Raw genomic sequence first — 25168 nt, forward strand, 5'->3', positions numbered from 1 at the left:
CACTCCACTGGTCACTGACCTCCATGCAGAGAAAGACCCCTCCACAGCCACTCTCTGCCTTCTGCAGGCAAGCCAGTTCTGGATCCACAAGGCAACAGCCCCTTGGATCCCATGCCCTCTCACTTTCTCAAGAAGTCTTGCATGGGGGACCTTATCGAACGCCTTGCTGAAGTCCATATAGACCACATCCACCGCTCTTCCTTCGTCAATGTGTTTGGTCACATTTTCAAAGAACTCAACCAGGCTCGTAAGGCACGACCTGCCCTTGACAAAGCCGTGCTGACTACTTTTGATCATACTAAACTTCTCTAGATGATCATAAATCCTGTCTCTCAGGATCCTCTCCATCAACTTACCAACCACTGAGGTTAGACTCACCGGTCGGTAATTTCCCGGGCTGTCCCTGTTCCCTTTCTTGAATATAGGGACCACATCTGCAATCCTCCAATCCTCCGGAACCTCTCCCGTCTCCATCGACGATGCAAAGATCATCGCCAAAGGCTCCGCAATCTCCTCCCTCGCCTCCCACAGTAACCTGGGGTACATCCCATCCGGTCCCGGCGACTTACCAACCTTGATGCCATTCAATAGTTCCAACACATCCTCTTTCTTTATGTCCACATGCTCGATCCTTTCTGTCCACCGCAAACCAGCAGTACAACCACCCAGATCCCTTTCCACCGTGAATACCGAGGTAAAGTATTCATTAAGCAGCTCCGCCATTTCTAACGGTTCCGCACAAACTTTTCTCCCTTCACCTTTTAAGGGTCCTATGCCTTCACATCTCATCCTTTTACTCTTGACATATTTGTAGAAAGCCTTGGGATTCTCCTTAATCTTACCCGCCAAGGCCTTCTCATGACCCCTTCTCGCTCTCCTAATTTCCTTCTTAAGCTCCTTCCTACATCCCGTATACTCCTCTAAATCCTTAACACCTCCTAGCTCTCTGAACCTTCTGTACGCCTCTCTTTTCTTATTCACCAGGTTCATCACAACCTTCGTGCACCACGGTTCCCGTACCCTACCAACACCTCCCTGTCTCATCGGAACGTTGTCATGCAGAGCTCCAGACAAACATTCCTTGAAAATCCTCCACTTTCCTTCGGTACTTTTCCCCAAGAATGCCTCCTTCCAATTTACCCGTCTAATTTCCTCCCTGATGACACTGTATTTCCCTTTACTCCAGAGAAACACTTTCCTAGCCTGCCTGATCCTATCTCTTTCCAATGTTATCGTGAAGGAGATAGAATTATGATCGCTATCCCCAAGATGCTCACCCACCGAGAGATCCTCCACCTGTCCAGGTTCATTAGCCAGCACCAGATCAAGTACAGCCTCTCCTCTAGTAGGCTTATCCACATACTGTGTCAGGAAACTCTCCTGGACACACCTAACAAACTCCTCTTCATCCAAACCCCTAGCCCTAGGGATATTCCAATCTATGTTTGGGAAATTAAAATCTCCCATCATGACAACTCTGTTATTCCTACATCTCTCCAGGATCTGTTTCCCCATCTGCTCCTCAACATCTCTGTTACTATTGGGCGGCCTATAGAAAACACCCAGCAACGTTACCGACCCCTTCCTGTTCCTAACCTCCACCCACAGAGACTCCGTAGTCAATCCCTCCACGGCGTCCACCTTCTCTACAGCCGTGACACTATCCCTGATCAACAGTGCCACTCCCCCCCCTCTCTTGCCTCCCTCCCTGTCCTTCCTGAAACATCTAAAACCCGGCACCTGAAGCACCCAGTCCTGTCCCTGAGACATCCAAGTCTCCGTAATGGCCACCACATCACAATTCGAAGCAGCAATCCACGCTCTAAGCTCATCCACTTTATTCACTACACTCCTGGCATTAAAATAGACACATCTCAGACCTTCAGCCTGAGCACTTCCCTTCTCCATCACTCGTCTAACCTCCCTCTTACCCTGTTTACATTCCTTATCTATTTGCGAGCTAACCTCCTCGCTCTCAGTCCCCTCATTTCGATTCCCTCCCCCCAACCTTTCTAGTTTAAAGTCTCTCCAGTAGCCTTAGCCAACCTTCCCGCCAGGATATTGGTCCCCCTGGGATTCAAGTGCCACCCGTCTTTTTTAAACAGGTCACACCTGCCCCTAAAGAGGTCCCAATGATAATTAAGGGGACAAAAGAAGGAGCCAGAGATACAAGATTAAAAGTTAGAGATTTAGAATAGAATGCAGGAGAAATTCTTCACACGGGTTATGAGGCTGTGGAATTTATTTCAAGGGTTGGAGATTGAAACAGAGACTGTTAACACTGGAGAATCGATTGGTTAGGTGAATCAAGGTGAAGGTGATGAATGGAAATTGGATTCAGCTAGGTAAATCTGATTGGATCAATATGTCCCTGAGGGGGTTAATGGTTAGCGTAGATTGGTTAAGCTGAGTGCCCTGTTTCTCTGTTACATTTTCGATATGCGTCCATGAATGTATTGAATGATTTTCCTCATTGAATACTCTGCTGAAGTGTGATACAGATTCTTCCTATAAAGTTCCAAGCTGGAACTCAGTTTTGTATGTGGGCTGTGTGTTACTGGCTACAAATATTGTGTTTCAGGTTCGCTCTGAGAAGGACAGATTTATAATTTACCTGAACATCAAACACTTCTCACCTGAAGAACTAAATGTCAAAATTGTTGATGACTTTGTGGAGATTCATGGGAAACACGCAGAACGACAGGTGGGTTCACGGGCTCACTCTTCAAATTGCCTCTTAATTTTCAATCACCTTTCACCAAGTGGGATTGTGTGTGGGACGGCTTTGTAACCCAAGCCCACTCCTCCTGCCAGTATCACTTACTGGTCACAAGAACCTTGATCCTCCCATTATCCAGTGGCGGACTTCACTGCCTTTGTAAATAGTCCCATTGGGCGGACGCAGCATGGGTTCATGAAGGGCAGGGCATGTTTAACTAATTTACTGGAATTTTCTGAGGACATTACAAGCCTGGTGGACAACGGGAGCCTGTGGATGTGGTGTATCTGGATTTCCAGAAGGCATTTGACAAGGTGCCGCACCAAAGACTGCGACATAAGATAAAGGTGCACAGTGTTATGGGTAGTGTATTAGCATGGATAGAGGATTGGTTAACTAACAGAAAGCAAAGAGTGGAGGTAAGCGGGTGTTTTTCTGGTTGGCGATCAGTGACTAGTGGTGTGCCTCAGGGATCAGTGTTGGGACCACAATTGTTTACGGTTTACATCGATGATTTGGAGTTGGGGACCAAGTGCAGTGTGTCAAAATTCACAGATGACACTAAGGGGGGAATTTTACCATTTTGAGTCTAAGTGCTGAATCTGGGCGTCAAATAAATCCGCGCCTGGAATCCTCTTTCCAGCGCGCCCATACGCGTTTTGCCAGCTCCGGCCCGATCCGCGCTGTGGGTGGGGCTTAGCGCTGGCGGACCGATCGGAGCTCTGAACTGCACATGCGCAGTTCGAAAAAAATCTGACAGAGCGCCCGGGCACGAAAAAAAAAGCAGAAAGCGGAGAGAGCGGCTTTCTGACATTTATCCTCTGGTCGCGGGGAGAGGAGGGGGTGTGACCCCGATCATCCACTGGCGGGGGGTGGGAGGGGAGGGGGTGTGACCCCGATCATCCCCTGGCGGGGGGTGGGAGGGGAGGGGGTGTGACCCCGATCATCCCCTGGCGGGGGGTGGGAGGGGAGGGGGTGTGACCCCGATCATCCCCTGGGGGGGGTGGGAGGAGAGTGGGTGTGACCGATCACCCACTGGTCGGGGGTAGGAGAGGGGGTGTGGCCGATCATCCCCTGTGGGGGGGAGGGGGTGTGACATCTCATCCTCTGGTCGGGGGGGGGGGTTCCGCTGCCTGTCTGCGGCCGAACCCTCCTGGCACCATCACTGGTTCACTACCAGCCACAGACATCTCTCCCACTCTCTCGCACCTGCAGGGAAGAGTAATCTGTGGCTGGTAGTGTCCCAGTGATGGTGCCAGGAGGTATCGGCCGCAGACAGGCAGCGGAACCCCCCCGACCAGAGGATGAGATGTCACACCCCCTCTCCTCCCCCCCCCCGAGGATGAGACGTCACACCCCCTCTTCTCCCCCCCCCCCCTCCCCCAGGGGATGATACGTCACACCCCCTCTCCTCCTCCCACCCCCACCCCGCCCCCCCCCCTCCCCAGGGGATGATACGTCACACCCCCTCTCCTCCTCCCACCCCCACCCCGCACCCCCCCTCCCCAGGGGATGATACGTCACACCCCCTCTCCTCCTCCCACCCCCCTCCTGCCCCGACCAGAGGATGACCTGGGTCAGGGAGCCGTTGCAGTCTCTGACCCCGCTCTTCGGAAGCTGCAGCAGCGACTTCAGACTTTTATTTTGCAGGTCGGTAACAGCGCGGACGCGGATCGGACCAGAAGACGGTAAAGTGGGATTTGGCGGTAGAGTTGGGCGCGCGGTTCATTGAGTCAATTTAAATGCATGCAAATGCATTTACTGTATTTACTTATGTAATTGACGTGTATCAGCAGAACTGGCCAAGAGTGATGGGGTCCCTGAGCTCCAGGCTCTGATCATTCTTCTAGGCCTGGTAAGATTCACCACGTGGGGGGTGGGGGGGATTCAGATATCGTGGGGGTGGCTGAAGTATCTGGAGGCAGAATCGGATATCCTGGTGGATTGGGGTGGGAGAGGTATTTGGGGACGCAGCACGATACCCTGGGACTTTCGTCAGTATTCACGCAGGAAAAAGACAATGTTGTCGAGGAGAATACTGAGATACAGGGTATTGGACGAGACGGGATTGAAGTTAATAAGGAGGAGGTGTTAGCAATTCTGTGAAAATAGATAAGTCCCCTGGGCCGGATGGGGTTTATCCTAGGATTCTCTGGGAGGCTAGGGAGGAGATTGCAGAGCCTTTGGCTTTGATCTTTATGGCGTCATTGTCTACAGGAATAGTGCCAGAAGACTGGAGGGTAACGAATGTTGTCCCCTTGTTCAAGAAGGGGAGTAGGGACAACCCTGGTAATTATAGACCGGTGAGCCTTACTTCTGTTGTGGGCAAAGTATTGGAAAGGATTAGAAGAGATAGGATTTATAATCACTTGGAAAGGAATAATTTGATTAGGGATAGTCAGCACGGTTTTGTGAAGGGTAGGTCATGCCTCACAATCCTTATTGAGTTCTTTGAGAAGGTGACCAAAGAGGTGGATGAGGGTAAAGCAGTTGATGTGGTGTATATGGATTTCAGCAAAGCGTTTGATAAGGTTCCCCACGGTAAGCTATTGCTGAAAATACGGACGCATGGGATTGAGGGTGATTTAGCGGTTTGGATCAGGAATTGGCTAGCTGTAAGAAGGCAGAGGGTGGTGGTTGATGGGAAATGTTCATCCTGGAGTTCAGTTACTAGTGGTGTACCGCAAGGATCTGTTTTGGGGCCACTGCTGTTTGTCATTTTTATAAATGACCTGGATGAAGGTGTAGAAGGATGGGTTAGTAAATTTGTGGATGACACTAAAGTCGGTGGAGTTGTGGACAGTGCGGAAGGTTGTTGCAGGTTACAGAGGGACATAGATAAGCTGCAGAGCTGGGCTGAGAGGTGGCAAATGGAGTTTAATACGGAAAAGTGTGAGGTGATTCACCTATGGAGCAGAGAATTCAAAACATCTACCAACCTCTGAGTGAAGACATTTCTCTTCATCTCATAAGTTCATAAGATATTGGAGCAGAATTAGGCCATTCGGCCCCTTGAGTCTGCTCTGCCATTCGATCATGGCTGATGTGCTCCTCATCCCCAATTTCCTGATCTTTGATTTGATTTAATTTATTATTGTCACGTATTAACATACAGTGAAAAGTATTGTTTCTTGCGCACTAAACAGACAAGGCATACTGTTCATAGAGAAGGAAAGGAGAGAGTGCAGAATGTAACATAGAAACATAGAAAAACTACAGCACAATACAGGCCCTTCAGCCCACAAAGTTGTGCTGAACATGTCCCTACCTTAGCGATTACTAGGCTTACCTATAACCCTCTATCTTACTAAGTTCCATGTACTTATCTAAAAGTCTCTTAAAAGACCCTATCGAATCCGCCTCCACCACCGTTGCTGGCAGCCCATTCCACGCACCCACCACCCTCTGAGTGAAAAACTTACCCCTGACATCTCCTCTGTACCTACCCCCCAGCACCCTAAACCTGTGTCCTCTCGTAGCAGCCATTTCAGCCCTGGGAAAAAGCCTCTGACTGTCCACTCGATCAATACCTCTCAACATCTTATACACCTCTATCAGGTCACCCCTCATCCTTCATCTCTCCAAGGAGAAAAGGCCGAGCTCACTCAACCTATCCTCATAAGGCATGCTCCCCAACCCAGGCAACATCCTTGTAAATCTCCTCTGCACCCTTTCTATGGCTTCCACATCCTTCCTGTAATGAGGCGACCAGAACTGAGCACAGTACTCCAAGTGGGGTCTGACCAGGGTCCTATATAGCTGCATCATTATCTCACGACTCCTAAACTCAATTCCTCGTTTGATGAAGACCAGTACACCATACGCCTTCTTAACCACAGCCTCAACCTGCACAGCTGCTTTGAGCGTCCTATGAACTCGGACCCCAAGATCCTTCTGATCTTCCACTCTGCCAAGAGTCCTACCATTAATATTATATTCTGCCATCCTATTCGACCTGCCAAATGTCATGTTACAGTCATAGCTAGGGTGCAGAGAAAGATCAACTTACTGCAAGGTAAGTCCATTTAAAAGTCTGGCAGCAGCAGGGAAGAAGCTGTTCTTGAGTCGGTTGGTACGTAACCTCAGACTTTTGTACTTTTTCCCGAAGGAAGAAGGTGGCAGAGAGAATGTCCGGGGTGCGTGGGGTCCTTAATTATGCTGGCTGCTTTGCCGAGGCAGCGGGAAGTGTAGACAGAGTCAATGGATGGGAGGCTTGTTTGCGTGATGGACTGGGCTACATTCACGACCTTTTGTAGTTCCTTGTGGTCTTGGGCAGAGCAGGAGCCAAACCAAGCTGTGATACAACCAGAAAGGATGCTTTCTATGGTGCATCTGTAAAAGTTGGTGAGAGTCGTAGCTGACATGCCAAATTTCCTTCGTCTTCTGAGGAAGTAGAGGTATTGGTGGGCTTTCTTAACTATAGTGTCAGCATGGGGGGACCAGGACAGGTTGTTGGTGATCTGGACACCTAAAATCTTGAAGCTCTCGACCGTTTCTACTTGTCCCCGTTGATGTAGACAGGTTCATGTTCTCCTTTACGCTTCCTGAAGTCCTGAAGTTGATGACAATCTCCTTCATTTTGTTGACATTGAGGGAGAGATTATTGTTGCCGCACCAGTTCACCAGATGCTCTATCTCATTCCTGTACTCTCCCCATAACCTTTCAACTCTTTACCAATTAAAAATCTGTCTAACTCCTCCTTAAAATTACTCAATGTCCCAGCATCCACTGCACTTTGGGATAGCGAATTCCACAGATTCACAACCCTTTGGGAGAAATAGTTTCTTCTCAACTCTGTTTTAAGTTTGCTAACCCTTATCCTAAGACTCTGATCTCTCATCCTAGACTGCCCCACCAGCGGAAGCAGCTCAGTCCTGAACAGCTGATCCCTTAACCTGAGACTGTCCTCTGGTTCTAGAAAGCCCAGTCAGAAGTCTCACAACACCAGGTTAACAATAAACCTGTTGGACTTTAACCTGGTGTTGTGAGACTTCTTACTGTACTTACTGTACTTACTGTACTTACTGTACTTACCCCAGTCTAACGCCGGCATCTCCACATCATGTCGAGAAAGCCCAGCCAGTGGAAACGTTCTACCTGCATCTACCCTGTCGAGACCTGTAAGAATTTCTTAAGCTTCTTCAAGACTCAAGAGAATGCAGGCCCAGTTTCCAAGGCAGCACGGTGGCATAGTGGTTAGCACTGCTGCCCCACAGCACCAGGGATCTGGGTTCAATTCTGGCCTCAGGTCACTGTCTGTGGTTCGCACTTCTGCCTCACAGCGCCAGGGACCCGGCTTGGGTCACTGTCTGTGCGGAGTTTGCACGTTCTCCCCGTGTCTGCGTGGGTTTCCTCCGGGTGCTCCGGTTTCAACCCACAGTCTGAAAGATGTGCTGGTTAGATGGATTGGCCATGCTAAATTCTCCCTCAGTGTACCCGAACAGGCGCCGAAGTGTGGCAACGAGAGGATTTTCACAGTAACTTAATTCATAGAGTCATCGAGGTTTACAGCATGGAAACAGGCCCTTCGGCCTAACTTGTCCATGCTGCCCTTCTTTTTAAAACACCTAAACTAATCCCAATTGCCCACATTTGGCCCATATCCCTCTATACCCATTGTACCCATGTAACTATCTAAATGCTTTTTAAAAGATAAAATTGTACCCGCCTCTACTACTACCTCTGGCAGCTTGTTCCAGACACTCACCACCCTCTGTGTGAAAAAATTGCCCCTCTGGACACTTTTGTATCTCTCCCCTCTCACCTTAAACCTATGCTCTCTAGTTTTAGACTCCCCTACCTTTGGGAAAAGATATTGACTATCTACCTTGTCTATGCCCCTCATTATTTTATAGACCTCTATAAGGTCTCCCCTCAGCCTCCTACGCTCCAGAGAAAAAAGTCCCAGTCTATTCAGCCTCTCCTTATAAGTCAATCCATCAAGGAGCAAGAAATTGCTAAGCAGATTATGGACAGGTGTGGAGGTCACAGGGTAGTTGTCATGAGGGACTTTAACCTTCGAAATATTGATTGGAACCTTTATAGGTCGAATAGTTCGGATGGGGCAGTTTTTGTGCAGTGTGTGCAGGAGGGGTTTCTGACACAATATGTGGATAAGCCGACAAGAGGTGAGGCCACATTGGATTTGGTAATGGGAAATGAACCGGGCCAAGTGTTGGATTTGGTTGTGGGAGAGCACTTTGGAGATAGTGACCACAATTCGGTGTCTTTTGTTATTGCAATGGAGAGGGATAGGGCCGTACGGCAGGGCAAGGTTTACAATTGGGGGAGAGGTAATTATGATGCAATCAGGCGGGAATTAGGAAGCATAGGATGGGAACAAAAATTGTCAGGCAAAGGCACTAATGATAAGTGGAACTTTTTCAAGGAACAAATACTGCGTGTCCTTGATAAGTATGTCCCTGCCAGGCAGGGAGGAAATGGCCGAGTGAGGGAACCATGGTTCACAAAAGAGGTGGAATCTCTTGTCAAGAGGAAGAGGGAAGCTTATGTAGGGATGAGGAAACAAGGTTCAGATGGCTCGATTGAGGGTTACAAGTTAGCAAGGAATGAGCTGAAAAAGGGGCTTAGGAGAGCGAGGAGGGGACACGAGAAGTCCTTGGCGGGTCGGATCAAGGAAAACCCCAAGGCTTTTTACTCTTATGTGTGGAATAAAAGAATGACCAGGGTGAGGTTAGGGCCGGTCAAGGACAGTCGTGGGAACTTGTGTATGGAGTCAGTAGAGATAGGCGAGGTGATGAATGAATACTTTTCTTCAGTGTTCACCAAGGAGAGGGGCCATGTTTTTGAGGAAGAGAAGGTGTTACAGGCTAATAGGCTGGAGGAAATAGATGTTCGGAGGGAGGATGTCCTGGCAGTTTTGAATAAACTGAAGGTCAATAAGTCCCCTGGGCCTGATGAAATATATTCTAGGATTCTTTGGGAGGCAAGGGATGAGATTGCAGAGCCTTTGGCTTTGATCTTTAGAACATAGAACATTACAGCGCAGTACAGGCCCTTCGGCCCTCGATGTAGCGCCGACCAGTGGAACCAATCTAAAGCCCCTCTAATCTACACTATTCCAATATCATCCATATGTTCATCCAATAACCATTTGAATGCTCTTAATGTTGACGAGTCCACTACTACTGCAGGCAGGGCATTCCACGCCCTTACTACTCTCTGAGTAAAGAACCTACCTCTAACATCTATCCTATATCTCTCACCCCTCAGTTTAAAGCTATGTCCCCTCGTGCTAGCCAACACCATCCGAGGAAAATGGCTCTCACTATCCACCCTATCTAATCCTCTGATCATCTTGCATGCCTCTATTAAGTCACCTCTTAACCTTCTTCTCTCTAACGAAAACAACCTCAAGCCCCTCAGCCTTTCCTTATACGATTTTCCCACCATACCAGGCAACATCCTGGTAAATCTCCTCTGCACCCTTTCCAACACTTCCACATCTTTCCTATAATACGGCGACCAGAACTGTACGCAATACTCCAAATGCGGCCGCACCAGAGTTTTGTACAGTTGCAGCATGACCTCATGGCTCTGAAACTCAATCCCTCTACCAATAAAAGCTAACACACCGTACGCCTTCTTAAAAACCCTATCAACCTGGGTGCCAACTTTCAGGGATCTATGCACATGGACACCCAGATCCCTCTGTTCATCCACTCTATGGTGTGGATCCTGGCCTTTATCAATCGAGGGATTGAGTTTAGGAGTCCGGGGATAATGATGCAGCTATATAAGACCCTCGTCAGACCCCACTTGGAGTAGTGTGCTCAGTTCTGGTCGCCTCATTACAGGAAGGATGTGGAAAAGATTGAAAGGGTGCAGAGGAGATTTACAAGGATGTTGCCTGGATTGAGTGGCATGCCTTATGAGGATATGCTGAGGGACCTCGGTCTTTTTTCCTTGGAGAGACGTAGGATGAGAGGAGACCTAATAGAGGTATATAAGATGTTGAGAGGCATAGATCGGGTGGACTCTCAGAGACTTTTTCCCAGGGTGGAAATGTCTGCTACGAGAGGACACAGGTTTAGGGTGCTGGGGGGTAGGTACAGGGGAAATCTTAGGGGGAGGTTTTTCACACAGAGGGTGGTGGGCGAGTGGAATTGGCTGCCGTCAGTGGTGGTGGAAGCGAACTCAATAGGGTCTTTTAAGAGACTCCTGGATGAGTTCATGGGACTTAATAGGATGGAGGGTTATAGGTAGGCCTGAAAGGTAGGGATATATTCGGCACAACTTGTGGGGCCGAAGGGCCTGTTTTGTGCTGTAGTTTTTCTATGTTTCTATGTTTCCCTATGTTGTGATATATATAAATGATTTGGAAGAAGGTGTAACTGGTGTAATCAGCAAGTTTGCGGATGACACGAAAATGGCTGGAATTGCGGACAGCGATGAGCATTGTCGGGCAATACAGCAGGATATAGATAGGCTAGAAAATTGGGCGGAGAGGTGGCAGATGGAGTTTAATCCGGATAACTGCGAAGTGATGCATTTTGGGAGAAATAATGTAGGGAGGAGTTATACAATAAATGGCAGAGTCATCAGGAGTATAGAAACACAGAGGGATCTAGGTGTGCAAGTCCACAAATCCTTGAAGGTGGCAACACAGGTGGAGAAGGTGGTGAAGAAGGCATATGGTATGCTTGCCTTTATAGGACGGGGTATAGAGTATAAAAGCTGGAGTCTGATGATGCAGCTGTATAGAACGCTGGTTAGGCCACATTTGGAGTACTGCGTCCAGTTCTGGTCGCCGCACTACCAGAAGGACGTGGAAGCGTTAGAGAGAGTGCAGAGAAGGTTTACCAGGATGTTGCCTGGTATGGAGGGTCTTAGCTATGAGGAGAGATTGGGTAAACTGGGCTTGTTCTCCCTGGAAAGACGGAGAATGAAGGGAGATCTAATAGAGGTGTACAAGATTATGAAGGGTATAGATAGGGTGAACGGTGGGAAGCTTTTTCCCAGATCAGAAGTGACGTTCATGAGGGGTCATGGGCTCAAGGTGAGAGGGGCGAAGTATAACTCAGATATTAGAGGGATGTTTTTTACACAGGGGGTGGTGGGGGCCTGGAATGCGCTGCCAAGTAGTGTGGTGGAGGCAGGCACGCTGACATCGTTTAAGACTTACCTGGATAGTCACATGAGCAGCCTGGGAATGGAGGGAAACAAACGATTGGTCTAGTTGGACCAAGGAGCGGCACAGGCTTGGAGGGCCGAAGGGCCTGTTTCCTGTGCTGTACTGTTCTTTGTTCTTTGTTCTTTGTTCTTCGTTTCTACCAAGTATCTTACCATTAGCCCAGTACTCTGTATTCCTGTTACTCCTTCCAAAGTGAATCACCTCACACTTTTCCGCATTAAACTCCATTTGCCACTTCTCAGCCCAACTCTGCAGCTTATCTATGTCCCTCTGTAACCTGCCACTTCCCTCCGCACTGTCTACAACTCCACCGACTTTAGTGTCATCCGCAAATTTACTGATCCATCCTTCCATGCCCTCATCCAGGTCATTAATAAAATGACAAACAGCAGTGGCCCCAAAACAGATCCTTGTGGTACACCACTAGTAACTGAACTCCAGGATGAACATTTCCCATCAACCACCACCCTCTGTTTTCTTACAGCTAGCCAATTCCTGATCCCTTTGGGCCCTCACTGTCCACGGGGATGGTAAGAAGTTTAACAACACCAGGTTAAAGTCCAACAGGTTTATTTGGTAGCAAAAGCCACACAAGCTTTCGAGGCTCTGAGCCCCTTCTTCAGGTGAGTGGGAATTCCCACTCACCTGAAGAAGGGGCTCAGAGCCTCGAAAGCTTGTGTGGCTTTTGCTACCAAATAAACCTGTTGGACTTTAACCTGGTGTTGTTAAACTTCTTACTGTGTTTACCCCAGTCCAACGCCGGCATCTCCACATCACGGGGATGGTGTCAGAGGACTGGAGAGTGGCGAATGTTGTTCCTCTGTTTAAGAAAGGGAATAGAAATGACCCTGGTAATTATAGGCCGGTTAGTCTTACTTCGGTGGTTGGTAAGTTGATGGAAAAGGTCCTTCGGGATGGGGTTTACGACCATTTAGAAAAATGCGGATTAATCCGGGATAGTCAGCACGGATTCGTGAAGGGCAAGTCATGCCTCACAAATTTGATAGAATTTTTTGAGGAGGTAACTAAGTGTGTTGATGAAGGTAGGGCAGTTGATGTCATATACATGGATTTTAGTAAGGCGTTTGATAAGGTCCCCCATGGTCGGCTTATGATGAAAGTAAGGAGGTGTGGGACAGAGGGAAAGTTGGCCGATTGGATAGGTAACTGGCTATCTGATCGAAGACAGAGGGTGGTGGTGGATGGAAAATGTTAAGACTGGAGGCAGGTTGCTAGCGGAGTGCCACAGGGATCAGTGCTTGGTCCTCTGCTCTTTGTGATTTTTATTAATGACTTAGAGGAGGGGGCTGAAGGGTGGATCAGTAAATTTGCTGATGACACCAAGATTGGTGGAGTAGTGGATGAGGTGGAGGGCTGTTGTAGGCTGCAAAGAGACATAGATAGGATGCAAAGCTGGGCTGAAAAATGGCAAATAGAGTTTAACCCTGATAAATGTGAGGTGATTCATTTTGGTAGGACTAATTTAAATGTGGATTACAGGGTCAAAGGTAGGGTTCTGAAGACTGTGGAGGAACAGACAGATCTTGGGGTCCATATCCACAGATCTCTGAAGGTTGCCACTCAAGTGGATAGAGCTGTGAAGAAGGCCTATAGTGTGTCAGCTTTTATTCACAGGGGGTTGGAGTTTAAGAGCCGTGGGGTTATGCTGCAACTGTACAGGACCTTGGTGAGACCACATTTGGAATATTGTGGGCAGTTCTGGTCACTTCACTATAAGAAGGATGTGGAAGCGCTGGAAAGAGTGCAAAGGAGATTTACCAGGATGCTGCCTGGTATGGAGGATAAGTCTTTTGAGGAAAGTTTGAGGGAGCTAGGGCTGTTCTCTCTGGAGCTGAGGAGGTTGAGGGGAGACTTAATAGAGGTTTATAAAATGATGAAGAGGATAGATAGAGTGAACGTTCAAAGACTATTTCCTTGGGTGGATGGAGCTATTACAAGGGGGCATAACTATAGGGTTCATGGTGGGAGGTATAGGAAGGATGTCCGAGGTAGGTTCTTTACGCAGAGAGTGGTTGGGGTGTGGAATGGACTGCCTGCAGTGATAGTGGAGTCAGACACTTTAGGAACATTTAAGCGGTTATTGGATAGGCACATGGAGCACACCAGGATGATAGGGAGTGGGATAGCTTGATCTTGGTTTCAGATAAAGCTCGGCACAACATCGAGGGCCAAAGGGCCTGTTCTGTGCTGTACTGTTCTATGTTCTATGTTGTCACATTCCTGCGCCTGTTCGGGTACACTGAGGGAGAATTTAGCCTGGCCAATGCACCTAACCAGCACGTCTTTCAGACTGTGGGAGGAAACCACAGCACCTGGAGGAAACCCACGCAGACACGGTGAGAACGTGCAAGGCCCACACAGACAGTGAACCAAGCCGGGAATTGAACCCGGGTCCCTGGCGCTGTAAGGCAGCAATGCTAAACACTGTGCCACAATGCCACCCATTACCCACCCATTCCTGGTATTAATCTGATAAACCTTCTCTGAACGACTTCTAATGCATTTACATTTTTCCTTAAATAAGGAGGCCAATATTGTACACAATACTCCAATACACAATACTTAGTGACTCCTCAGAAAACAGAAGCAGTTCATGTTCAAATGCAACTCAGTGGGCCTGGAGGTCTGGAGTGCATCTGCTTAAATGCAAGGAGTATAACAGGTAAGACAGATGAACTTAGAGCCTTGATTCTTGTGTGGAACCTGGATGTGGTTGCGATAACAGAGACTTGGTTAAAAGAGGGACAGGACTGGCAGCTAACTATTCCGGGATATAAATGCTTTAGGCGAGACAGAGGGGAAGGTAAAAGAGGTGGGGGAACGGTTGAGGACTCTGGGTCTGTACTCGCTGGAGTTTAGAAGGATGAGGGGGGATCTTATTGAAACTTACAGGATACTGTGAGGCCTGGATAGAGTGGATGTGGAGAGGATGTTTCCACTAGTAAGAAAAACTAGAACCAGAGGGCACAACCTCAGGTTAAAGGGACGATCCTTTAAAACAGAGATGAGGAGGAATTTCTTCAGCCAGAGAGTGGTGAATCTGTGGAACTCTTTGCCGCAGAAGGCTGTGGAGGCCGGGTCATTGAGTGTCTTTAGAACATAGAACATTACAGCGCAGTACAGGCACTTCGGCCCTCGATATTGCGCTGACCAGTGAAACCAATCTAAAGCCCATCTAACCTACACTATTCCAAGATCATCCATATGTTTATCCAATAACCATTTAAATGTCCTCAATGTTGGCGAGTCCACTACTGTTGCAGGCAGGGCATTCCACGCCCTTACTACTCTTGAGTAAAGAACCTACCTCTAACATCTGTCCTATATCTATCACCCCTCAATTTAAAGCTATGTCCCCTCGTGCTAGCCATCACCATCCGAGGAAAAAGGCTTTCACTATCCACCCTATCTAATCCTCTGATCATCTTGTATGCCTCTATTAAGTCACCTCTTAACCTTCGTCTCTCTTATGAAAACAACCTCAAGTCCCTCAGCCTTTCCTCATAAGATCTTCCCACCATACCAGGCAACATCCTGGTAAATCTCCTCTGCACCCTTTCCAATGCTTCCACATCCTTCCTATAATGTGGTGACCAGAACTGTACGCAATACTCCAAGTGCGGCCGCACCAGAGTTTTGTGCAGCTGCAACATGACCTCATGGCTCTGAAACTCAATCCCTCTACCAATAAAAGCTAACACACCGTACGCCTTCTTAACAACCCTATCAACCTGAGTGCCAACTTTCAGGCATCAATGCACATGGACACCGAGATCTCTCTGCTCATCCACACTACCAAGTATCTTACCATTAGCCCAGTACTCTGTAATCCTGTTACTCCTTCCAAGGTGAATCACCTCACACTTTTCCGCATTAAACTCCATTTGCCACCTCTCAGCCCAGCTCTGCAGCTTATCTATGTGCCTCTGTAACCTGCAACAACCTTCCGCACTGTCCACAACTCCACCGACTTTAGTGTCATCCGCAAATTTACTAACCCATCCTTCTACGCCCTCATCCAGGTCATTTATTAAAATGACAAACAGCAGTGGCCCCAAAACAGATCCTTGCAGAACACCACTAGTAACTGAACTCCAGGATGAACATTTCCCATCAACCACCACCCTCTGTCTTCTTACAGCTAGCCAATTTCTGATCCAAACCACTAAATCACCCTCAATCCCATGTGTCCGTATTTTCGGCAATAGCTTACCGTGGGGAACCTTATCAAACACTTTACTGAAATCCATATACACCACATCAACTTGTCCATGCCGCCCTTTTTTAAAACCACTAAGCTAGTCCCAATTCCCCGCGTTTGGCCCATATCCCTCTCTACCCATATTACCCATGTAACTGTCTAACTGCTTTTTAAACTACAAAATTGTAGCCACCTCTACTACTACCTCTGGCAGGTTCCAGACACTCACCACCCTCAGTGAAAAAATTGCCCTCTGGACACTTTTGTATCTTTCCCCTCTCACCTTAAACCTATGCCCTCTAGTTTTAGACTCCCCTACCTTTGGGGAAAGATATTGACTATCTGCCTTATCTTTGCCCCTCATTATTTTATAGACCTCTTTCAGATCACCTCTTAGCCTCCTATGCTCCAGGGAATATAGTCCCAGTCTATCCAGCCTCTCCTTATAACTCAAACCATCAAGTCCCGGTAGCATCCTAGTAAATCTTTTCTGCACTCTTTCTAGGTTAATAATATCCTTTCTATAATAGGATGACTAGAACTGTACACAGTATTCCAAGTGTGGCCTTACCAGTGTCTTGTACAACTTCAACAAGACATCCTAACTCCTGTATTCAATGTTCTGACCAATGAAACCAAGTATGCTGAATGGCTTCGACAGTACAATCTTATCAAAGTGATCTCTCCCTTATTTTTCAGTTCTATCCATATAGACACAATGGACGAACCCTCGGATATATCCCCTCTCAGTACTGCTGTCATGCTTTCCCCAGTCACAAAAGTAACTCCCCCTCCTCTCTTTATTTATGTGAGAAATAAAAGAATGACCAGGGTGAGGATAGGGCCGGTCAAGGATAGTCGTGGGAACTTGTGCATGGAGTCAGAAGAGATAGGAGAGGTGATGAATGAATACTTTTCTTCAGTGTTCACCAAGGAGAGTGGCCATGTTTTTGAGGATGAGAGTTTGAGATACAGACTGATAGGCTGGAGAAGGTAGATGTTCTGAGGGAAGATGTATTAGCAATTTTGAAAAACCTGAGGGTCGATAAGTCCCTGGGCCAGATGGGATATATCCTAGGATTCTTTGGGAGGCAAGGGATGAGATTACAGAGCCTTTGGCTTTGTTCTTTGGATCCTCACTGTCCACGGGGATAGTGCCAGAGGACTGGAGAGTGGCGAATGTTGTTCCTCTGTTCAAGAAAGGAAATAGGAATGACCCTGGTAATTATAGGCCGGTTAGTCTTACTTCGGTGGTCGGTAAGTTAATGGAAAAGGTCCTGAGGGATAGGATTTATGACCATTTGGAAAGATGCAGCTTAATCCGGGATAGTCAACATGGATTCGTGAAGGGTAAGTCTTGCCTCACAAATTTGATTGAATTCTTTGAGGAGGTAACTGAGTGTGTAGATGAAGGTAGAGCAGTTGATGTCGTATACATGAATTTTAGTAAGGTGTTTGATAAGGTTCCCCATGGTCGGCTCATGAAGAAAGTAAGGAGGTGTGGGGTAGAGGGAAATTTGGCCAATTGGATAAGTAACTGGCTATCTCATGGAAGACAGAGGGTGGTGGTGGATGGAAAATTTTCTGACTGGAGAACAGTTACCAGCGGTGTACCACAAGGATCAGTGCTGGGTCCTCTGCTATTTGTGATTTTTATCAATGACTTGGAGGAGGGGGCTGAAGGGTGGGTCAGTAAATTTGCTGATGACACCAAGATTGGTGGAGTAGTGGATGAGGTGGAGGGCTGTTGTAGGCTGCAAAGGGACATTGATAGGATGCAGAGCTGGGCCGGAAAATGGCAGATGGAGTTTAACCCTGATAAGTGCGAGGTGATTCATTTTGGTAGGATAAATTTGAATGTGGATTACAGGGTCAACGGCAGGGTTCCGAGAAATGTGGAGGAACAGAGAGATCCTGGGGTTCATATCCACAGATCTCTGAAGGTTGCCACTCAAGTGGATAGATCCGTGAAGAAAGGCTATAGTGTGTTAGCGTTTATTAACAGGGAGTTTGAGTTTAAGAGCTGTGGGGTTATGCTGCAACTGTACAGGACCTTGGTGAGACCACATTTGGAATATTGTGTGCAGTTCTGGTCACCTCACTATAAGAAGGATGTGGAAGCATTGGAGAGAGTGCAGAGGAGATTTACTAGGATGCTTCCTGGTTTGGAGGGTAGGTCTTGTGAGGAAAGGTTGAGGGAGCTAGGGCTTTTCTCTTTAGAGCGGAGGAGGATGAGAGGCGACTTAATAGAGGTTTATAAAATGATGAGGGGGATAGATAGTGTGGGTGTTCGGAGACTATTTCCTCGGGTGGATGTGGCTGTTACAAGGGGCATAACTATAAGGTTCATGGTGGGAGATATAGGAGGGATGTCCGAGGTAGGTTCTTTACTCAGAGAGTGGTTGGGGTGTGGAATGGACTGCCTGCTGTGATAGTGAAGTCGGACACTTTAGGAACTTTCCAGCGGTTATTGGATAGGCACATGGAGCACACCAGGATGATAGGAAGTGGGATAGCTTGATCTTGGTTTCGGACAAAGCTCGGCACAACATTGAGGGCCGAAGGGCCTGTTCTGTGCTGTACTGTTCTATGTTCTGTGAAGTGGGTGAGATCCTTAATGAGTCGTTTGCATTAGTACTCACAAAGGAGAGGGACACGTTGATTGATGGTGTCTCAGAGGGATGTGTAAACCCTTTAGAACAGGTCATCATTACAAGGGAGGAAGTGTTAGGTGCACTAAAAAGCATTAAGGTAGCCAAATACCCAGGGCCAGATGGCATCTATCCCAGATTACTGAGGGAGACAGGAGATGAAATTGCTGGGCCTCTGACAGAAATCTTTATTTCCTTGTTGGCCACTGGTGAGGACCCAGAGCGTTGGAAGGCAGCCAACGTCGTCCCGTTATTTAAGAAGGGTAGCAAGGATAACCAGGATAATTATAGGCCAGTGAACTTGATGTCAGTGATAGTGAAATTGTTGGAGAAGATTCTTAGGAATAGGATCTATACACATTTGGAACTGAATGGTCTTGTTAGCAACAGAGGGAGGTCATGCCTCACAAATTTGGTTGAGTTTTTTGAGGGGGTGACAAAAATGATTGATGAGGGAAGGGCTGTAGATGTTGTCTACATGGACTTTAGTAAAGCATTTGACAGCGTCCCTCATGGCAGGCTGGTGCAAAAGATTAAATCTCAAGGGATCAGGGGTGAACTAGCTCGATGGATTCAGAACTGTGCCAAAGATGTGTGGGTTAGGTTGATTGGCCATGCTAAAAATTGCCCTTAGTGTCCTGAGATGCATAGGTGAGAGGGATTAGTTGGGTAAATATGTAGGGATATGGGAGTAGGGCCTGGGTGGGATTGTGGTCGGTGCAGACTCGATGGGCCGAATGGCCTCTTTCTGTACTGTAGGGTTTCTATGATTTCTATGATAGAAGACAGAGGGTAGCGGCGGAAGGGTGTTTTTCTGAATGGAGGTCTGTAACTAGTGACGTTCCACAGGGATCAGTGCTGGGACCTCTGCTGTTTGTAATATATATAAACGACTTGGAAGAGAGTGTAGCTGGTCTGATTAGCAAGTTTGCGGATGATACTAAGATTGGTGGAATTGCGGATAGTGATAAGGATTTTCAGAGAATACAGCAGGATTATAGATAAGCTGGAAAATTGGGCAGAGAAATGATGGAATTTAATCCGGACAAATGCAAGGTGATGCATTTTGGTTGATCCAATTCAGGTGGGAGCTATAAAATAAATGGCAGAACAATCAGGAGCAAAGACACACACAGAGATCTGGGAGTACAGGCCCACGGATCCTTAAAAGTGGCAGCACAGGTGGAAAATGTGGTGAAGAAAGCATACGGCACGCTTGTTTTCATCGGATGGGGCATCGAGTATAAAGATTGGCAAATTATGTTCCAGTTGTATAAAACGTTGGTTCGGTCACATTTGGAATACTGTGTTCAATTCTGGTCACCACACTGTCAGAAGGACATGGAGGCTTTGGAGAGAGTGCAGAAAAGGTTTACCAGGATGTTGCCTGGTATGGAGAGTATTAGCTATGAGGAGAGATTGAATAAACTGGGATTGTTCTCCCTGGAAAGATGGAGGCTGAGGGTAAACCTGATAGAAGTTTATAAAATTATGAGAGGTATAAATAGGGTGAACAGTTGGAAGCTTTTTCCCAGGGCAGAAATGACAATTACAGGGGGCACAAGTTCATGATAAGGGGGGAAAGGTTCAGTGGAGATGTGCGGGGAAGTTTTTTATGCAGAGACTGGTGGAAGCCTGGAATGGACTGCCAAGTGAGGTGGCTGAGGCAAATATGTTGGCGACATTTAAGACTTATCTGGATAGACACATGAACAGGCGGGGAATAGAGAGATACAGGCCGTTGGTCTAGATAGGACAACATGATTGGCGCAGGCTTGGAGGACCGAAGTGTCTATTCCTGGACTGTATTGCTCTTTGTTATTTGTTCTTTGTTCAACAAGATCTGGACAATATTCAGGCTTGGGCCAACAAGTGGCAAGTAACATTCGTGGCACACAAATGCCAGGCAATGACCATCACCGATAAGAGACATTCTAACCACTGCCCCTTGACATTCAATGGTGTTACCATCACTGAATCCCCCACTGTCAACATCCTTGGGGTTACCATTGACCAGAACTGGACTCACCGCATAACAGTAGCTGCAAGAACTCACCTCCTGACTCCCCAAAGCCTATCCACCATCTACAAGGCTCAAATCAGGAGTGTGATGGAATACTCCCCACTTCCCTGGATGGAGCAGCTCCAACAACACTCAAGAAGCTTGATACCATCCAGGACAAAGCAGCCCCGCTTGATTGGCACCACATCTACAAACATGCATTCCCTCCACCACCAGGCTTAGTAGCAGCAGTGTGTACTATCTACAAGATGCACTGCAGCAATTCACCAAAGATCCTTAGGCAGCACCTTCCCAAACCCACGACAACTTACATCTAGAAGAACATGGGCAGCAGATAGATGGGAACAACACCACCTGCAAGTTTCCCTCCAAGCCACTCATCATCCTGACTCATCGCCGTTCCTTCGCAGTCGCTGGGTCAAAATCCTGGAATTCCCCTCCCTAACAGCATTGTGGGTCAACCTACAGCACATGGACTGCAGCGATTCAAGAAGGCAGCTCACCACCACCTTCTCAGGGGGCAACTAGGGACAGGCAGTAAATGCTGGCCAGCCAGCGACGCCCATGTTTCACAAATGAATTTAAAAAATACATGGTCTCACCATTGCCCTGTACAACTGAAGCATAACCTCTACTTTTGTGTTCAATTCCCCTCACAATAAACAATAATATTCGATTAGCTTTCCTAAATACTCACTGTGCCTGCATACTAACCTTTTGTAATTCATCCATGAGGACACCCAGATCCCTCTGAACCTTAGAGCTCTGCAATCTCTCACCATTTAGATAGTATGCTTTTTTATTCTTCATGCCAAAATGGACAATTTCACATTTTCTCGCATTATATTCTATTTGCTAGATCTTTGCCTACTCATTTATCCTACCCCTTTTGTAACCTCTTAATGTCCTCTTTAGAACCTATCTTTGTGTCATCAACAAATTTAGAACCATCCCTTCAATCACTTCATCCAAGTCATTTATAGAAATTGTAAACAGTTGAGGTCCCAGCACTGATCCCTGTGGCATTTTACTCGTTACATTTTGCCATATCTGAGACTTTAATTTCCCAAACATCGATTGGAATATCCCTAGGGTAAGGGGTTTGGATGGGGAGGAGTTTGTTAGGTGTGTTCAGGAGGGTTTCCTGACACAGCATGTGGATAAACCTACAAGAGGAGAGGCTGTACTCGATCTGTTACTGGCTAATGAGGCTGGACAGGTGTCGGATCTCTCAGTGGGGGAGCATCTTGAGGATAGCGATCATAACTCAATCTCCTTTACGCTAGCATTGGAAAGAGATAGGATCAGGCAAGCCAGGAAAGTGTTTATCTGGAGTAAGGGGAAATATGAAGCCATCAGGCAGGAGATTAGAGGGGTAAATTGGAAGGAGGTATTCTCGAGGAAAAGTACCGAAGTAAGGTGGCAGATTTTCAAGGAATGTTTGTCTGGAGTTCTGCATGACAACGTTCCGATGAGACAGGGAGGTTTTGGTAGGTTACGGGAACCGTGGTGCACGAAAGCTGCGCTGAACCTAGTCAAAAAGAAAAGGAAAGCTTACAAAAGGCTCAGAGAGTTAGGCGATGATAGGGATCTAGATGAGTATACGGCTTGTAGGAAGGGACTTAAGAAGGAAATTAGGAGAGCCAGAAGGGGTCACGAGAAGGCCATGGCAGGTAAGAGTAAGGAGAACTCTAAGGCGTTCTATAAATATGTGAAGAGTAAAAGGATGAGATGTGAAGGAATAGGACCTATAAAATGTGAAACATAGAAACATAGAAAACTACAGCACAAAACAGGCCCTTCGGCCCCACAAGTTGTGCCGAACATATCCCTACCTTTTAGGCCTACCTATAACCCTCCATCCTATTAAGTCCCATGTACTCATCCAGGAGTCTCTTAAAAGACCCTATTGAGTTTGCCTCCACCACCACTGACGGCAGCCGATTCCACTCGCCCACCACCCTCTGTGTGAAAAACTTACCCCTAACATTTCCCCTGTACCTACACCCCAGCACCTTAAACCTGTGTCCATAAGACCATAAGACATAGGAGCGGAAGTAAGGCCATTCGGCCCATCGAGTCCACTCCACCATTCAATCATGGTTGATTTCAGCTCCATTTACCCGCTCTCTCCCCATAGCCCTTAATTACTCGAGAAATCAAGAATTTATCAATTTCTGTCTTGAAGACGCTCAACGTCTCGGCCTCCACAGCCCTCTGTGGCAATGAATTCCACAGACCTACCACTCTCTGGCTGAAGAAATTTCTCCTCATCTCTGTTCTAAAGTGACTCCCTTTTATTCTAAGGCTGTGCCCCCGCGTCCTAGTCGCCCCGCTAATGTCCTCTCGTAGCAGCCATTTCCACCCTGGGAAAAAGCCTCTGAGAGTCCACCCGATCTATACCTCTCAACATCTTATATACCTCTATTAGGTCTCCTCTCATCCTACGTCTCTCCAAGCAGAAAAGACCGAGCTCCCTCAGCCTATCCTCATAAGGCATGCCACCCAATCCGGGCAACATCCTTGTAAATCTTCTCTGCACCCTTTCAATCTTTTCCACATCCTTCCTGTAATGAGGCGATCAGAACTGAGCACAGTACTCCAAGTGGGGTCTGACGAGAGTCTTATATAGCTGCATCATTATCCCCGGACTCCTAAACTCAATCCCTCGATTGATAAAGGCCAGCACACCATACGCCTTCTTAACCACCTCCTCCACCTGCGGGGCCGATTTTAGAGTCCTATGGACCAGGACCCCAAGGTCCTTCTGATCCTCTACCGTACTAAGAGTCTTTCCCTTTATATTGTACTCCTTCATCCCATTTGACCTGCCAAAATGGACCACTACGCATTTATCTATGTCCCTCTGTAACTTCTGACATCCCTCCAGACTATCCACAACCCCAACAACCTTCGTGTCGTCGGCAAACTTACCAACCCATCCCTCCACTTCCTCATCCAGGTCATTTATGAAAATGACAAACAGCAAGGGTCCCAGAATAGATCCCTGGGGCACACCACTGGTGACCGACCTCCAATTAGAAAAAGACCCTTCTATACATACTCTCTGTCTCCTTTGGGCAAGTCAGTTCTGGAACCACAGGGCAGCAGCCCCTTGGATCCCATGCCCTCTCACTTTTTCTAGAAGCCTTGCATGGGGGACCTTATCGAACGCCTTGCTAAAATCCATATAAACCACATCTACCGCTTTCCCTTCGTCAATGTGTTTAGTCACATTTTCGAAGAACTCCACCAGGCTCGTAAGGCACGATCAGCCCTTGACAAAGCCATGCTGAGTATTCTTGAGCATACTAAACCTCTCTAAATGTTCATATATCCTGTCCCTCGGGATCTTCTCCATCAGCTTACCAACCACTGAGGTTAGACTCACCGGTCGGTAATTTCCTGGGCTATCCCTATTCCCCTTCTTGAAAATAGGAACCACATCCGCAATCCTCCAATCCTCCAGCAACTCTCCCGTCTCCATCGACGACGCAAAGATCATCGCCAGAGGCTCTGCAATCTGTTCCCTCGCCTCCCACAGTAACCTGGGGTACATCCCATCCGGACCCGGCGACTTATCTATCTTGAGTCCATTCAAAGATTCCAGCACAACCTCTTTCTTAAAGTCCACATACTCAATCTTTTCAGTCCACCGCAAGCCCACAGTACATCCACCAAGGTCCTTCTCCTCTGTGAAAACCGAGGCAAAATACTCGGTGAGGTGAGAAAGTCTGTACAGAACCAGAAGAAATAGCAGAGGTGCTGAATGAATATTTTACCTCGGTATTCACGGTGGAAAAAGACCTGGGTGGTTGTACTACAGGATTGCGGCGGACTGAAAAGATTGAGTATGTGGACATTAAGAAAGAGGATGTGTTGGAAATTTTGAATAGCATCAAGATAGATAAGTCGCCAGGACCGGATGGGATGTATCCCACGTTACTGTGGGAGGCGAGGGAAGAGATTGCAGAGCCTCTGGTGATGATCTTTGTGTCATCAATGGAGACGGGAGAGGTTCCGGAGGATTGGAGGATTGCGGATGTGGTTCCTATATTCAAGAAAGGGAATAGGGATAGCCCAGGAAATTACCGACCGGTGAGTCTAACCTCAGTGGTTGGTAAGTTGATGGAGAAGATCCTGAGGACAGGATTTATCAACATTTAGAGAAGTTTAGTATGCTCAAAAGTAGTCAGCATGGCTTTGTCAAAGGCAAATCGTGCCTTACGAGCCTGGTGGAGTTCTTTGAAAATGTGACTAAACACATTGACGAAGGAAAAGCGGTAGATGTGGTTTACATGGACTTCAGCAAGGCATTCGATAAGGTCCCCCATGCAAGACTTCTCGAGAAAGTGAGAGGGCATGGGATCCAAGGGGCTGTTGCCTTGTGGATCCAGC

The 25168-nt window shown here is 47.4% G+C and overlaps 2 protein-coding genes across 2 annotated transcripts in view; one reads left to right on the top strand and one right to left on the bottom strand.

Moving 5' to 3' along the window:
* The window catches only part of u2af1 (U2 small nuclear RNA auxiliary factor 1), a 288331-nt gene that overhangs the window by 156534 nt on the left and 106629 nt on the right, over positions 1-25168 (bottom strand). The gene's annotated exons all lie outside the window — the stretch shown is intronic.
* cryaa (crystallin, alpha A) overlaps positions 1-25168 on the top strand; it is a 52980-nt gene that overhangs the window by 19635 nt on the left and 8177 nt on the right. Inside the window, exon 2 of the mRNA XM_078232077.1 lies at positions 2582-2704. Within this exon, the coding sequence (XP_078088203.1) occupies positions 2582-2704 (123 nt within the window). The remainder of the gene's footprint in view (positions 1-2581; positions 2705-25168) is intronic.

Source organism: Mustelus asterias, chromosome 17 (genome assembly GCF_964213995.1).
Source record: "Mustelus asterias chromosome 17, sMusAst1.hap1.1, whole genome shotgun sequence".
Taxonomy (NCBI): Eukaryota; Metazoa; Chordata; class Chondrichthyes; order Carcharhiniformes; family Triakidae; genus Mustelus; species Mustelus asterias.